This window comes from Lutra lutra, chromosome 1 (assembly GCF_902655055.1).
Source record: "Lutra lutra chromosome 1, mLutLut1.2, whole genome shotgun sequence".
Lineage (NCBI taxonomy): Eukaryota > Metazoa > Chordata > Mammalia > Carnivora > Mustelidae > Lutra > Lutra lutra.
The window spans coordinates 221,708,039-221,718,571 of record NC_062278.1 but is presented as its reverse complement, the minus strand read 5'-3'; the positions used below and the strand labels follow the sequence as shown (position 1 = coordinate 221,718,571).

The window sequence follows — 10,533 nt, the reverse complement described above, 5'->3', positions numbered from 1 at the left end:
CTGTTGGGGTAGGAAGATGGCTGGGTTGCATTCTCTGCTCACTCTCCGTGCTCCCAGGATTAATGCGACCATTCGGGCAAAGCAGAGGCTGAGTGTCACGGTCTCTAGGAGATGCGGTCCACTTTGTTTTTAAGTTTGGCTCCAACATTTGAAAATAAGAAAATCATTTGTCCAAACCCAGTTTGCCTTGGAAAATGAATAGGCTGGCATTCCCAAGCCTGAATTTTGCCTCTCCTCTGCAGGAGCCAGCCCCCAGCCTGGGGGAAAGACGTGGGCCCTTCGCTGAAGCCACCTGCTGAGCCAAATGGAGGCAGCCTGGGGTTCATCCCAAAGTACGAGGTGCGGCTGTTACCACTGCCTCTCGAGCAGGGGCTCACTGAAGTCTTCACCGCGGGCAGGAGAAAGCCCTATGGTGGTGAGCAGTCAGGGAAAAAAGACCCACGACTTGCAAAAAGACTCACGGTCTTTGCACCAGCTGCCCCCACCCCCTCCCCACCAGAAAAGCTCTTTCCCCATCTCAGTGGGACTCGTGTGGTCCCCAGGGATTTCCTCCCTGACCACGTTGGAAAAATCGTTTGCATTTTCCTTGGCTCTGTCCCTTCGCTCTGCCGCTTCTGTCTTTGGGGCACTTACTGCCAGCTGACACCGCATTTCACACTGACAGGTCGTCTCTCCCCTGTCACCAGGCGAACTGCCATGCATCTTAGGGCAGTGGGCCTCACCCTTGGGTGACTCCGGGACATTTGTCAGCGGATACTTGTGGTGGCCACGACTGGGGTGCTCCTGGCATCCCGTGGGCGGGGTCCAGGGATGCCGCTCACCTCCCCCAACCCCCTCCCCACCGGCACAGTGCCTGGGACAGTCTGGTGTCGGTGGTGCTGGGAGGCGAGACCTGGAGCCGGGCAGTGGATCTCAAACGTGTCCCCAGACCAGCAGCATCAGCATGGCTTGGGGGCTGGGTGGCAATGCAGATCCCGCAGCCCCGCCCCCAGCCAGAATGCGGCTCCCAGAGACAGCCCAAAATGTCTATGGTGCTGAGATGGAGACCCTGTTCTAGCTTGTCAGCCGCGATGCGGGCCTGACCATGCTCAGATCGAGGCCCAGCTGGTCCCTGCAGGGAGGGGCCTGCCAACTGTGGTGGCTGTTTACCTCGGTCTAAAGGCAGTCCGTTGGCCTGCCCCATAAGAAGGAAGCAGGGGCTCGGAACTGCCCACCTGCCCAGTAGGTTCTCAGCAGCCAGGCTGGGCTCACACCAATGGCCTCAGCCCTCCATTGGAGCACGGCAGCCAGCCAGGCCTGCTGCTCATGCCCTGGGAGCCACAGAGGCCTTCAGGGTGGCACGGAGCACATCCTGATGACCCAGAGAGCAGCTCCGGCTCTGGGAAGGTCAGATGGGCTGGTCACTGGCTTTTCCCCCAAGGGTGGGCACAGGCTGGAACAGGTGGGATGCCTGTCTCTTTTCCTGGCAGGCCCAGAGCTGGTGGCCAGAGCAGGTCTGATCCCACCATGGGCTGGGAGACACCATCCCCTCCCCTGCCTGCTGCTGGGGGCTGGAGATGCAGACAGGCGGGGAACCGGCGCACCGCCTCCCCTCCCCACGTTAATAACTTGTGCACCAGAGACGCAAACAGCAGACAACAGAAACCCCGACACACTGTTATTAAGGTTGATTCAATCCACGAGGCCTGGGTGCCGCCTCGTAATTTCCCCCTCTTTGTTTCCAGATCAAGGAGGGGAATGTGGCTGACTCCATCCAGCTGTTGCCAGTGCCCTGAGCCCCCATGCAGAGCAGACCTGGGAGGGCTGAGGCCTGGGCCAGCGACCTCCTGGTGGAGGAAGACGCTCCGGTGGCCTTGGCTGATGACGGGAGACAGTCCCGGGGTAACTCTTCTCCTGGCTAGAGCTCTCAAGGTGTCCCCAGCCCAGCACCCCTCCTCCTGCCTGCCCAGGACCCCTCCTGGTGGGGGAGGGGAGAAGCTAGGCCGAGTGGATGGGTGTGGATGGCTTGACCCCGCCACATTCATGCTGGCAGAGCTGCTGCTCGGTGTTCTGTGTGGAGGGCTTGGCTTTGAGCGCTCACTGGGCGCCCTCACTTCTGGTTGCAGCTCTGGCCCTTGCTGTGACTGTCCATCAACAGGTGTCCGCCCCCCTCCTCTCTCTCTGACACGCACACAGGATCTCAGCGCCAAGCGGCTCTGCATGGAACCGTCACTTCCCGTGAATCAGAGCAGTGAAACCCCAGTGTGACCACCACGGCCGTCCTCAGACACTGCCTGGAGCGCCCTGGGGGATTCCCCCCTACTGGGAACCGCGAAGTGAGAAGACCCCCAAAAGACAGGGACCTCTGCAGCAGCAGGCCACATGGCATTTCCTCAATGTCACCAGGTTGCACATGGACGGCCTTTGGTGACTTCCAGTTTTGTGCAGGGGCTGGTCTGAGGCCAGCTGATGATCAGCCTGCAGTCGTAGCCACGGGAGAGCTGCTCCTGCCGCATGGCAGTGCTCCTGCGTCTGGGACGGCGGGGGTGGCCGAGGGGGCGGGGATGGAGCCCAGCGCAAGCCTCAGAAGAGCCTTGTCTAGGCCGGACTTGGCCACCAGAGCCCAGGAAACCTCAGGAGTGGGCGCTGCTCCCCCGGGCTTCAGTTGGAGGGCAAAACAGCCACTCTTCTTAGCTCAGAGCAGAGATGGTCTGATCTGCACCCAATGTGGGGGAAAACTGACCAGAACCAAGACACTGTCACCCCCACTGCTGGCCAACTGTGGAAGCTTCTGGAAGCAGGTCTCAGGGCTGACCCTTGCTCCGCTGGCCACAGAAGACAGGAGGGGTAGCCAGGAGGGGCCTGGGGGGCTGCTGCGGCAGCCTGCATCTTCTTCTCCAACACAGCCCCCTCAAACCTCTCCGGGTCCCAGCATCCTCCAGGGGCCTGGAAACAGCTTGCTGGAGCTGGCGGAACCCTAGGGAGAGCACGTCAGCCGGGAGCAACCACGGCCCAGCAGACGGAGAGAATCTGAGGTGGTGACGTCTGAGGGGCCCGCGGAGGGAACCCCGGGTTTTCCTATGACCCAAGGCTCCTTCCTGGTGTGGTGCTGCCCTTCCCGGGCCCACTGGTCAGGAAGTGTGCTCAGCGTGAGGGGGACAGGGCCTTGGAGACATCAGTGGGGGCGACAGGAGGTGGTCCAGCTGGGGTGTCCCCAGGGCCAGATCCCCAGGCTGCTGATGGCTGGCAGGAGGGGACCCTGTGGTGCGTGTGCTTTTGGAAGCGACAGAGAGTTTGGAGCAGGGCTCCCGGGAGCAGAGACGACCCTGGCCCAGATGAAGGCAGGCTCACAACCTGGTGGCCCCACGGTGACCTGCCCAGTCAGGGAAGAGGCTGAGTTGGTAGAAACTTCCACCTCCTGGGTAGAGTGAAGCAGGGGCAGGCCAAGGCTGACGCCACTGGCTTTAGGACACAATGGAAATGATAATGTCCCCACATCCATGCAGGTCGCTATCCCAGCACGGGGACAGGGTCAGGCCATGTGGGGTTTGGAGACGGGTCCCCAGGACAAGCCAGACGGAAGTTTCCGGCAACAGGCCTGAGAGTTCTACAGCGATAGGCCCTCAGATACACATCCCTGCTCCCCGGGCCTCTTGTAACAGAACTGGACAAGGCGGGAGAGCTGGCAAAGGTTGGTTGCTTGTGCTGGGAGGGGCTGAGCACCAGCAGCAGCCCCCAGGGGTGCCCACAGGGCTGGAGCCGGGGACCAGAGGCCCCACGAAGCCCAGGGCCCGGATCAGAAGGGGCCTGTGCTTGTGGGACCCTGCAGGCCCGGAGCGAGGCAGAGGAAGGGACTCAGGGCACTGGGAAGGCGCGCGCACCTGGGCCCTCGTGCCTGCTGCCATATGGCCGAGGGTCCCTGACGGAGCTCGAGAGGCTGCGGCTGCCACAGCCCAGCCCAGGCCACCAGCCCACACTCCCCCTGGAGCACTCCTGATGGCAAAATCCCCGGGGAAAGGCTTTCAGCCCAGCCTCCCATCCCTGGAGGCCTGCGTGGGGGTTGCTGAGACAACAGGTGAGTTGAACAGAAGGTTACCAGGGAGCCAGTGCGCAGGGTTGGGGCCAGCGCCACATGCGCCCTGTGCTCCCGCACCCCTGAGACAGCTTCTGGCATCGTCGGTGTGTCTGCGGTGGGGGGGACAGGACAGGTGGGTGACTCACAGCGTGTGGCCCCTGCCCCACAGCCCTGGGGATGGCGGGCTGAGAACCAATGGCCCAGCTGCCCCTGGACCCCCGCCTGCGCATCTCTCGGGTCCCCCAAGTGTGTGTGTGGGGGGCACAGCAGAAGAGGGAAGTGCTGAGGTGCCTGGCAGCCCACCCGTCCCCCTGGAGGCACTGGCTCAGTGGCAAGAGTTAGAGCTCCCCTGTGTGATGCTCTGCGGCAGAGTCAGCTGGGAGAGGAGGCCAGGAGTCTCCAGCCTCTGGATGGGCTCGGTGGCCCGGAGCAGCCGGGGTCCTGTCCTGTCCACAGGCAGGAATGGGGGGGGGAGGGCAGAGTCCCAGCCCAAGCCCAGCCAGCTGCGCGGCCCCGCCTCCTGCCAGAGTCCTCGGATCTCGATGCCAGAGCATGACAGGCATGACACAAAGCCACACAGCTTTGTGAAATAATTTTAAGAGAAGTATTTTTTAAAAGTACTCGCTGTGCCCCAGGCTGAGGGTGTCGGATCCAGGGCACGGCCCCTCTGGGCACAGGTGGCCGCCAGGGGCCTGCGCTCCCCCACTTGGGGGGGGGGCGGGGGGGCACCTGCGTCCGGCGGGCGGGCGACAGGCTGTTCACCACTTGAGGAAGACCATGCCAGCCAGGACGGCGTAGCCCAGCACCAGGAAGAGGACTTTGAGCAGACGGTCGCTCTTCTCCTCCAGCTCCTTCGCCAGGATCTCGAAGAAGGTGACAAAGAGGAAGGTGCCGCCCGCCAGGCCCTGCAGCAGCACCGAGGCCACGTGGCTGGGCACCCCCTGGGCACTCTCGATGCCCAGGCCAATGCCGATGCCCAGGGGGATCATGGCGCTGACGGTGACGGCCAGCTTGGCTGCGTCCCTCAGGGCCATGGCGCTCCTGGCCATGCTGATGCCCAGGGCCACGGCCACCAGCGTCTCGTGGACGGCCACCCCCACGAACAGGCTCACCACCTTCTCTCCGTCCTCCTGCAGGCCCAGGGCCAGGCCCTCGAAGACGGAGTGCGCGGACAGCGCAAACACCAGGCTCAGGAGCCGCAGCGGGCTGGAGCGCGACAGCTCCTGGACGCTCAGCCCGTGCGCGTGGGGGTGGGGCTCCGCATAGAGTGCGTGGCCACGCGCGCCCCCCATGAAGGGGCTCTCGTACTCCGAGTCACTGCCAGCGTCTGAGCCGGCATTGAAGGTCTCCAGGTCGATGAAGGACGGCTTCTCCTTGCGGAAGGTCAGGACGAGCTGCTCCAGGAAGACGGTCATGAAGAAACCCAGCATCACGATGGTCTCGGCCAGCGGGTAGTCAGTGCTGATGTGCCCGAGACTCAGGACTTTCTGCAGCTGGAGCAGAAGATGCGCAAGAGAGGGACGGAGGGAGAGAGGGGTTCAGAGCGGGTGGCCTGGCCTCCGGCCGCCAACACAACAGGGTGTGGGAGCTACCACTGTTCACTTAGCACAGCACAGAAATGTCCACTTCACACAAGAAGCTAAAAAAATAGGAGAAGGTGGGCTCACCCTTGCTGGGTTGGGGAAAAAAAACACCAAAAACTCCATTATGGAGGGCGCTTGGGGGTTCAATCAGCTAAATATGATGAATCACGCTGCAGCGGGCTGACCTGCGGTCCCTAAAGGCCCGCCCACTCGGAAGCTCAGAACGTGACCTGACTTGGAAGAAAGGTCTCTGCAGAAGTAATGAAGGTGCGACGGGCTGAACCGTGTCCCCACCAAACACTCCTATATTCCAAGATCTGAACATCTGGAATTTCAGAACCAACCCTCCTTAGAGAGAGGGTCCTTGAAGAGGTGAGTCAGTGGACTGCGGCTGCTAGGGTGGGCCGCAGCCCACTAGGACCGGAGTCCTCGCAGGGAACAGCACGTGAAGAGGCAGCAAGGAGACAGGCCTCAGAGGGACCCAGGCCTGCCAGCACCTGCCTCCCAGACCTATGGCCTCCACAGGGACAGAGGGCAAACGTCTGAGTTGTTTTGCTGCGGCGGCCCCTGGGGAAATCCTACCTAAGATAAGGGTCTGGAGACGAGACAGAGTATCCTGACTTAGGATGGGATCTTACCGCAGTAATGGTGTCCTTATGAGACAAAAAGGAGGGGACACAGAGAGACACTCGGGAGACGGGCAGGTGACCCAGAGGCAGAGACTGGGGTCATGTACCTGTAAGTCAAGGGATGCCAAGGATTGCCAAGAACCCTCCAGAAGCAGGGAGATGGCGCGGGACAGACTGCCTCACTGTGCGATCGCCCAGCCTCTGCAGCCCTGAGGCCTGTGTGGGATCTGCTGCCACAGGACAGCGGGCGGGCTGCTTCCCAGGTCTTCCTGCGTGAATACGACTCCGCGCGTGCCCCCAACCGGGGAGACCCTGCCAGCCAGCGCTGTCTGATACCTGCCAGAAGCGCAGTCTGATACCGAAGTCCCCGGCCACATGCGGCCCAGGGGGACCTTACACACCGCTGCGTGGCCAAGGACCAGCATGTGGACTCATGTCTCATTTACTTCACTGAACCTCAACCAGACAGGCAAGGCGAGGGGCTGCCACTTGGTACGGTGCAGTGCTGGGCACCGTCTGGCAAGGCCGCAGGTGGGCTCCTCTGGGCTGGGCTCATTTTCCCTGCACTCCTAACGATGTGTGCACACCTCCAGGGGGCTGCAGAATGGGCCGCTCCTCCTCCAGCTTACTCACAGCTGGTTGATGCTCACGCTTTGGGTCCTAGGTCTCGGGGCACAGAGTCACCCCCACACAGGAACCCCGGCTGCAGAAGGCTGTGTTTTGTAGATAGACCACTTCATTTGCTAAGCATCTCCGGAGGCCTGCCGGTGCTCCGCACGGGAAACCCCAGCCCGTGAGAAACACTAACAGCCCCCGCCCCTGGAGGGACAGTCAGATCAGATCGCCACATCGAGAGAGACAAGGCAGACACGCAGAGACCACAGCTTTTGATGCTGCCATCTGCGGGGTGACCAAGCCAGCAGCTGTAGGCTGAGCCTGGCTGGGGGCTGCGGGGGAGGGAGCGGACCCGCCCAGGCTCACGTGTGGGCAGCGGTGCAGCCTGGAGGTGTTTGGAGAGGACCATGGGAGGCCACTAGCACTGGAGGGGCTGGGGAGGAGCAAGGCCATTGCAGCAGCCCCGGCCTGAGGCAGAAGTGTGATGACGGGTGATGGCGCGAGGACGCAGCAAAGGGGGGTTGGGGGCAGCAGGGCTGGAGGTGGCCCTGGGGGTGCAGACGGCCTGAGGGAGGACTCTGAGATCTCACCCCCAGGGATGCTGACTGCGTGAGCTCCCACGCTGGGTCATGGAGGAACGCAAGGTGGGCGGCGGAAACAACAGAAACATGTCAGAAGTGCAGGCACCTGCTGATGGAACAAGTGGCTATGTTGGGGGCCCACTTGGAAGGGGCTGAAGGCAGCCCTCAGCCACGGAGAAACAAGGCCCTCGTCTGACAAGCGGGAAGGAACTAAATTTGCCCACCACCATGTGAGCTTGGTTGGACACTGATCCGCCCCTGTCAAACCCTGAGATGCGCCCCCTGCCCCTGGAGACCTGGAATGCCGCCTGGTGGGGGCCTGGAGCAGGGGGCCCAGCCAAGCGGTGTCCAGCCCCGACCCAGGGAAACCGCAGCGTAACCAACACGTGCCGCGTTAAGCTGCAACATTTGTTACTGCTGGCTAAGCCGCAGCAGGTGCCGGAGGAGAGGCCCGGACTGGCAGCTACAGGGCAAGGTGGGGGCCGCCCAGCTGGGAAGCCCAGGTCTCGGTCCGGTCCCCTGTCTACCAGGTAAGGCCCAGAGAAGGGAAGCAACTGACTCACGGTCACACAGCAAATCCATTTCCGGTCGCTCCTGCAAGGTCACAGCTATCGCCAAGCTCGGTGGCCTCATTGAAAACGCATCAGAGACCCTGGATCATAAGGTGCCACGGGCTGCGGCGGCCCCAGGGAGCCCTTACCTTCTCCCTCACGGCCGGCAGGAGAGCATTGAAGCACGTGGCCAAGAAGACCCCACCTCCAAAGGCGTTGCAGAGCGAGAGGATCTTTTTGGAGCGATGGGCCTTCTCAAAATCTGTCTGGATGATCTTCACGGGCAGCAGGGAGCCCAGAAGCATGAACGAAAACACGCCCACCATGCAGAGGATTTTGGCCACCAACAACTTCATCATGCTGGCGGCCCGGGCTGCTCCGGTCACCGCGGGGCCACACCATGTGTGGGCATGCACTCCCGTCCCACGGCGTGCTACCGGGCCCCACCACTTAGCCACGGGCTCATGCCTCCATCCAGCCACTGTGAACGCCAAGGGCAACCACGTCAGCCGTTGGATTATCCGAGCAGCTCTAGCGACCAAGCCCATCACCGCCCCCGTCCCCCACACTTCACTGGGTCCAGCCTGGCCCAGCTCGTGGCCTCCTGCGGAACATTCCCCACGGCTGTGCTGCCCGGTACGCAGTCACGAGCCCTGCGTGTCTGCTTAAATCAATTACAATTACATTAAAGGCAAAATCCAGCTCCTCCGTCACACTTCAAGTGCTCAGTGGCCACACAGGTGCAGGAGGACCACACCGGCTGGCACGGACAGAGAGCCCTTCCACTGTTGCGGAATGTTCTACTGGGTGGTGCTGCCCCACTGGTTCCCCACTGCCCTTCCAGCCTGTGTAGAAGGCTCTGCACCGCCAGCCTCTGCTTCGCCCCACCCGGACGCTGGCCTCTGCGGTCCTGGAGTATGCCCAGCCCATTCCTGCCTCGGGGCCTTTGCACAGGTTGTTTTCGTGGCCTGGAATACGTCTTTCCCCCGACCTCCCAATGACGTCTTGTCTTTTAGGGTCACTGCCTCCAGGACCCTTTGAAGGGCCTCCCCGACCTCAGTCCTAAACCATAAGCCTCGTACCCACCAGGCGGCCTGTGCGGAACAGAGGCCCAGGAACGCTGCATGCCCACGGATGCGCTGAAGCATGTGCCCCTCAGGGAGCCCCGGCGGGGCGGAGTTCAGCCTGGACACCGCTCCGCTGCGGGAGGGCCCCGGGCGGCTCCCCTGTTCTGCGTCCCCGGACCCTGCTCTCGCCCCCACGCCCCACTCGGCGGGGTCTTCAGGTCCCCGCGCGGGCGCCTCCCGCCCCCGGCCTGGCACGGGGCTCGGGCGTCACTCGCGCGCCGGGAAAGCCCCGAACTCAGCGCCCCTGCGCGACCGAGCGCCGCGCTCGAGGCCGCGAGCTCCGCGGGGCACAGACGTCTGTCCTGCCCCAGCCGGGTGCGCCGCTGCCGCCGCCAACACCTGCCGGTGCCCCGAAGCCCGGCCCGTGCAGCGGCGGCTGCGCGCTCTCCACACCGGGCCGCGCGGCCGCGCTCGCTCACTCGCTCCTCGCCCCGCACCCATTGAGCGCCTCCTGTGTACACCGCTGCACGCGACGCCCGCGGACCGCGGCGCCCAGCCGGCCCCGCCCGAGAGGGAGCCTCGCGCTCGGCCTGGTGGCCAGGAGCCCGATCAGCGCAGACCGAGCCGGGAGCCGGCGCCGGGCCTCGGTAACAGGCGGCCGAGCCGGCCGGACCAACCGCCCCGCCCCGGCGCCCAGCCCCGGGCCCCGCCCGCACGCACCTCCGCCTGGCCCTCGCTCGCCCGCCCGCCGGCGCCGCCCGCCGCTCAACCGCCGCGCGGTCCCGACCCCACAGCCGCGGTCCTGACCCCACAGCCGCGGTCCTGTTCAGCCCCGGCTCCGCGCGCGGCTGCCCACGCCCCGCCCACACCCCTGTCCATTGGCTACCCCGAGAGACACGGGCCTAGCGCGCCGTGCCACTGGCTGCTGCGGCCGCCACTCATCCTGAGACCCCCCCCCCACCTCTCCTACCGGCACGGGAAAGTAGTTTCCTCTTGCTGAGCGGTAGGTACGCCCAGCAGGTGGCTCCGGTGGGAAACTCAGACCGTGGGGGAAAGGTTCCGAGAGCACTTGGCCTCCAGAGCTGTCCAGGGGCGCCTGGTGCTGAATGCCGTCCGCAGGGAGGCTTGGCCGGCGTCGGGAGACCGTTCCCCCGAGAGACGATCCCTCCAGGGCGTCCCCGCCAGCTTAAGTCGCAGATTCATTTGCTCAGCACCCTGCCTACGGTGTGTCGCTCCTGTGCGAGCCAATAAAGAGCTCCCTTTCCTCCCTTCCGGGGCTCACAAGGTCGGACCAGCCGCAGGAGAGAAGAACACCCAGGCGGGGGGCCCGGCACGGGGCTCTGGGATCCCAGGACCCACAGGGGCTATCGGAGGTGCTGCGTGTGGGCTGCCGTTTTAAGTAAGTGCTCAAACAGGCCTCGTCGAGACAGAGGAGTGCGAGCAGAGACGAACG

At 63.8% G+C, this 10,533-nt stretch overlaps 1 protein-coding gene and 1 long non-coding RNA gene across 3 annotated transcripts in view; one reads left to right on the top strand and one right to left on the bottom strand.

The window, feature by feature from the left end:
* Positions 1–1,641: 1,641 nt before the first annotated feature.
* On the bottom strand, positions 1,642–9,959 carry SLC39A3 (solute carrier family 39 member 3). 2 transcript variants are annotated; one of them, XM_047706986.1, is made up of 3 exons: positions 9,801–9,959; positions 8,163–8,494; positions 1,642–5,547 (listed from the first exon to the last, which is right to left on the bottom strand). In XM_047706986.1, the coding sequence occupies exons 2-3, from the start codon at positions 8,370–8,372 to the stop codon at positions 4,813–4,815; spliced, it is 945 nt and encodes a 314-aa protein (XP_047562942.1). In that variant the 5' UTR covers positions 8,373–8,494; positions 9,801–9,959; the 3' UTR covers positions 1,642–4,812. The 2 variants fall into 2 exon arrangements, with proteins under 2 accessions (XP_047562942.1, XP_047562932.1); XM_047706976.1 differs by lacking the exon at positions 9,801–9,959 and adding an exon at positions 9,100–9,350.
* LOC125087136 (uncharacterized) overlaps positions 9,376–10,533 on the top strand; it is a 22,944-nt gene continuing 21,786 nt past the window's right edge. The window contains exon 1 of the long non-coding RNA XR_007123365.1: positions 9,376–9,504. This is a non-coding gene — a long non-coding RNA (uncharacterized LOC125087136). The remainder of the gene's footprint in view (positions 9,505–10,533) is intronic.